The following is a 5,348-nucleotide window of genomic DNA, read 5'->3' as shown; positions in this document are numbered from 1 at the left end:
ACCGGCCTCGCCCTCTTGTGTAGTGGACGTTAATGCAGTGCTGATGCACAGTGGGCTGACAGACCCAGGGCGGAGGGCAGCGGGCTGAGAGTCGGGAGCACGCGGTCACAGGCTACGCCCGCGGCTACGCTAGCAGGCACTGTGAACGGCGCTCACCATGGCAACAGCCCCTTATGTGTGTCCTGGTCCATTAATAAACTGCTATTCTAATGTTTGTTTATGTGCCAAATTACCTTCAGCTCAGAGCTATACAATTCTGAATGCCCCAACGCTATGAACCCGGAGCTATACAATTCTGATGGTCCAAATGCTTATAGAGCTGTACAATAATGTACTGTATGCGAATGAGTCGTTTGTTGTTTCTACGTATCCTTGTACCATCTGTATATATGCTTTCTTTTATAAATAAAGACGTTAGACTGAATGGTTGTGTTTGACTTTTAAAAAATGTTTTCCTTCTTGTTGCATACACTCGATTAGAAGAGCTGTCTGAACACACTGGGTATAGATACGTCACCGTTCTGGATTTAAATACTTTTCTGTGCTTTCCTGAGCTTTTCTGGTGCACTGGAGTTCTGAGTTTGTGCGTGAAGCTGCATTTTCCCAGTTGGCCACTGGGTGGCGCCCGTGCTCTTGTAATTCCCTCCACTGGCTCTCGTTGCCCGTCCAAGTGTCTACCGCAACAGATTAAGAGGACAAATCTGACTGCACCTTGTGCGAAGCAGACGTGAATTTTAATCAGAAACGCACTCTGCGTGTGCTTCTTTGCGCAACTTATTTAAAAGTCTATTTAGGAAATGGAGACCACGTCTGACATTTAATTAGCAGTTTAATCAAGATGCCTTGAATATTTGATTTGCTAGTACAGTCGGGCTATTTGTTATTTATTGTCTGCCATCATATGTCAACAACGCATAAATATTCAGAATAATTTAGTCCAGTGTAATAGAGTGTGATTACTGTTGATATATTTCTGTTTGCTCTGTTATTACTTCATATTTGGCAAACATTTCAGCCCTGGTCCTGGAGAGCCGCAGGGTGTCCAGTGGTCCTCTCTCCTGGTCCTGGAGAGTCGCAGGGTGTGCTGGGGTCCTCACTCCTGGTCCTGGAGAGCCGCAGGGTGTGCTGGGGTCCTCACTCCTGGTCCCGGAGAGCCGCAGGGTGTGCTGGGGTCCTCACTCCTGGTCCTGGAGAGCCGCAGGGTGTGCTGGGGTCCTCACTCCTGGTCCTGGAGAGCCGCAGGGTGTGCTGGGGTCCCCAGCCTTGGTCCGGGAGAGCCTCAAAATTAAATCCTTTTCCCATAGTCGCTCAGACATTTTTCCCGGGATGTAATAACATTTATACAGCAGCGGGAAACCGCCCAGTAAATTAGAGGCCATTTCCTGTCGCAGATAACAGCCTGATCTGGAGATACAGCCACTTACCGTCAGGGAGACAGACTTGCGCTGAGTTTCTGGAACTGCCGGAGCTGTTCGGAAAGTAAAACTACTCTGGAGGTGAAGTGGGGAATGTGCCCGCTGCCCTCGGCAGGATTCCGGATCCCACTCTTCCTCGGTGAGTCGGCACCGGGATCCGGAACGCCCCATTCCCGAGGATGAGCTCGCCATAACAGCAATTCTGTCCCTTCCCTCTCCGCTTGACTCCCTTCATCTCAGGGCTGTGGAGCTTAGAGGGGTCTGTCATTGCAGCTCTAGCTGACGCTATCATACAAAACGATTACAAAGTTGATTAGGCTAAGCAGGAGTCAATACCCCCTGGAGCAATGCAGGGTTAAGGGCCTTGCTCAAGGGCCCAACGGCTGCAATGATCTTATTGTGGCTACACTGGGGTTTCAACCACCAGCCTTCCAAGTCCCAGGGAAGCAAGTTAGCCGCTAGGCCAGCGGGTCCCAAACCTCCCTGTGAGTACCTCCAGCCGGTCCAGGTGTTTGATGTGCTCCACCTCAAGGACACCTGATGCACTTAATCCAGGGCTTGATTAGTTGTATCACGTGTCCTTGGGGACTGCACTAGGCTATAGGTTGTTTCAGAGAGAGTCACTGAACTGCTGGTCACTCGTGGAAAAGCACCTCCATTTTGTCTCACGAAACAACCTCCATTTTGTGTCTCACAGAAACTGCCTCCATTTTGTCTGTCACGGAAACGACCTCCATTTTGTGTGTCACACGGAGGCACCACCATGCTGGTAACCATGGGAATATTGCCACTGGGCAGACCTGGGCCCCGCCCCATGAGGTAGGCGGGGCATAGAAGGGGGCGGGGCAAACAAGGCCGGCTCCGCCCTAAAAGCGTACTGGCCGCCAATCCCAGCCTCCCACCTGGGGGCAGCCTTTCCGGCCGGCAGGTGGAGGTGGGCCCTCTCCGAGGGGCGGGGCGCGGGGGGGGCGGGGGGGGCGCGGTCGCCTGCGGCGACGCAGCGACGCACCAGCACGCACACCTCCAGCAGGTTGAGGAGCAGCGAGGCGCCGGCCGTGAGCTGCATGTAGACGGTGAAGACGGTCTTCTCCGTGGGCCGCGACACGAAGCAGTCGACGGTGTGCGGGCAGGGCCAGCGCTGGCAGCCGTAGTGCGCCGGCACGGTGAAGCCGTACAGCCGCCACAGCGCCAGGATGAAGGCGGCCTCCACGGCCAGCTTCAGCGCCGAGACGCACAGGTACACGCGCAGCAGCCCGCCCTGCAGGCGAGGCTTCCTCCCCTTCTCGCCTCTCCTCTCTTTATCCTCCCGCTCCGCCTCTCCCTTCTTCCTCCTCTCCTCCTCTTCCTCCTCCTGCCGCTCCATCCTCTTCCTCTCTCTGCTGGCGTGCAGGGTGGCGTAGCTCAGGTAGAAGATGGCGGGCGCTGCCACGGCGATGACCTGGCACATAGTATAGCATAGCATAGCATGTAACGTAGCATAGCATAGCATGTAACTCAACATAGCATAACATAGCATGTAATATAGCATAGCATAACATAGCATGTAATATAGCATAGCATAACATAACATAGCATAGCATAGGATAACTTAGCATAGTATGTAACAACAGAGCATAAATAGCATAGCATGTAACTCAACATAGCATAACATAGCATGTAACATAGCATAGCATAGCATGTAATATAACAGAGCGTAACATACCTTTGCATAACATTACATAGCATAACATAGCATAGCATATAACATAACATAACATAGCATAACTTTACGTAGCGTAGCATGACATAACATAGTATAGAATAACGTTGCATAGTATAGCATAATTTAGCATAACATAATAATGAGAACATGCTTAGTTTACCAAAGAAGTAGATGGTATCTATTTCACACCATATCAAGCCTGGTCTTGAAACTTCATTTCAAGCTCTTTGCAATTTCCTGGTCTTTCGATATAATTTGCCGGGCGTCTTGCTCCTGCTGAATGGCTGAAGCCAAGCAGGAAATGCTTTGGGTATGAGAAAAGCTCTATACAAATGCAACTATCTATCAAACCGTTAGCTAACCCTCCCAGACGGTGTCTTGTCGGATATGGGAGATGGGGAACGCCTCCCAATAGTCATACTCACTAGACTAGAGGAGCCTTAGCCACTCAGCTACAGGCTGGCCCATAAACCGTTAGCTAGCCCTCCCTCCTGGCCTCACCTGCAGGATGAAGAAGCGGAAGTGCGAGATGGGGAAGGCCTTGTCGTAGCACACCTCCCCGCAGCCCGGCTGCAGCGTGTTGCAGACGAAGTCGGACTGCTCGTCCTCCCACACGGACTCGGCCGCGGTGCTGAGCACCAGCACCCGGCACAGGAAGAACACGGTCAGCCACACCTGCCCCACGCCGGTGGAGTTCTCCTGCCCCTGCTCCAGCAGCAGGCCCAGGAACGTCCAGTCCGCCTTCGACATGCTCCGGGAGCCACAGCCACAGCCACAGCAACCACAACCACAACAATCACTATATTAATGACAACGCAAAGAAAAATAATCTCAATAGTAATGACCATATAAACTGCAAGAAGGACGGCAACAAAACAGCTACAACAACACAAACATAACATCACAGTAGTAATAACAACAACTATAATAATAATAATAATTAATAACAATAGTGATAACAAGAACAACAATAAAAATAGTCGCAATAACCATAACAACAACTGCAATAAGCACAATAGTAATGACCTCAACTCTTATCATAACAACAGTAAAATTATCACAGTAGTAATAACAGCATCAACTCTAGTAATAGCAACAATGATAGCAACAACAATAATAAAGTAATTAAAACAGTAATAAAGCATAACAATAATAATACAATTTATATGAGGACTACTAATGAAAAAAAAGACATATCACATTATATAACATTGACAGAAATTATTTTAGTAGCGAGCAAACTCATTCAATATTCATTTGTGCTTAAGCAAAAATGAATGTGACTCTCAGCTAATATTTATCTCTTGCGTTGGAGCACAAGGTGAGCCGCAGAATCTGCAGAGCGATCATACCGTCAGTGTTGGTCGCCCTGGCTCTTCGACTGGAAGGCGTCTCTATCGCTAAGAGTTCCCTGCTCTTGTAATACATTTGCTCTGATTGCTGGGAGGAGGAAACTTTCTTTGATCTGCTGATAAAACCGCCACCGGAAGATTTTCTGGGTTCATGATACAGGCCCCAGGCACAACAGAGTCTTCCTACATTCCAGTCCTCCGGGGCGTTTTCATCAACAGTGGAGAATAAACAGGAAAAGGTGACGGGGGGATATGAAGGGTGGGGGGGGTGGGGGGGGGGGGGGGTCGTGCGGTGGGTGCCAAGCTGGTCATAAAACTGGTCTAGCTGGGTATGAGCTGGTCATAAAGCTGGTCTAGCTGGGTATGAGCTGGTCATAAAACTGGTCTAGCTGGGTATGAGCTGGTCATAAAGCTGGTCTAGCTGGGTATGAGCTGGTCAACCAGCATGACCAAGCTGGTCATAAGCTGGTCTAGCTGGGTATGAGCTGGTCATAAAGCTGGTCTAGCTGGGTATGAGCTGGTCATAAAGCTGGTCTAGCTGGGTATGAGCTGGTCATAAAGCTGGTCTAGCTGGGTATGAGCTGGTCATAAAGCTGGTCTAGCTGGGTATGAGCTGGTCAACCACCATGGCCAAGCTGGTCATGAAGCTGGTCTCGCTGGTAGCTTGTTTGAGCCGGTAGATGGTCAGCCGGCTACCAGCTTTTTCAGAACATAGCATGAGCTGGTCTGAACTGATCAACCAGCTACCATCTGTTTTAAAATTTAGCTTGAGCTGGGTTTTTTTTTTCCAGTAGGGCTGCCTCCCTTTCTGCGTTGGAATCGCGATGCGTTGCGTTTCGTTAACGGCGCTGAAACACAAACAGGCGACTACCCAATCCT

The 5,348-nt window shown here is 49.9% G+C and overlaps 2 protein-coding genes across 2 annotated transcripts in view; one reads left to right on the top strand and one right to left on the bottom strand.

Moving 5' to 3' along the window:
* The window catches only part of LOC133134125 (peflin-like), an 8,665-nt gene extending 8,241 nt beyond the window's left edge, over positions 1 to 424 (top strand). Inside the window, exon 6 of the transcript XR_009709251.1 lies at positions 1 to 424. This exon is cut by the window's left edge and continues 268 nt beyond it. The gene's annotated coding sequence lies outside the window, so the exon portion shown is untranslated.
* A 1,736-nt stretch (positions 425 to 2,160) lies between these two features.
* Positions 2,161 to 3,911, bottom strand: LOC133107736 (gap junction alpha-3 protein-like). The gene is made up of 2 exons (XM_061216915.1): positions 3,619 to 3,911; positions 2,161 to 2,853 (listed from the first exon to the last, which is right to left on the bottom strand). Exons 1-2 carry the CDS (start codon positions 3,865 to 3,867, stop codon positions 2,161 to 2,163), a joined length of 942 nt encoding a protein of 313 aa, XP_061072899.1. The 5' UTR covers positions 3,868 to 3,911.
* Positions 3,912 to 5,348: the final 1,437 nt, after the last annotated feature.

Source organism: Conger conger, chromosome 1, assembly GCF_963514075.1.
Source record: "Conger conger chromosome 1, fConCon1.1, whole genome shotgun sequence".
Lineage (NCBI taxonomy): Eukaryota > Metazoa > Chordata > Actinopteri > Anguilliformes > Congridae > Conger > Conger conger.
The sequence above is the reverse complement of the archived record's forward strand: the minus strand, read 5'-3'. Positions and strand labels throughout refer to the sequence as shown.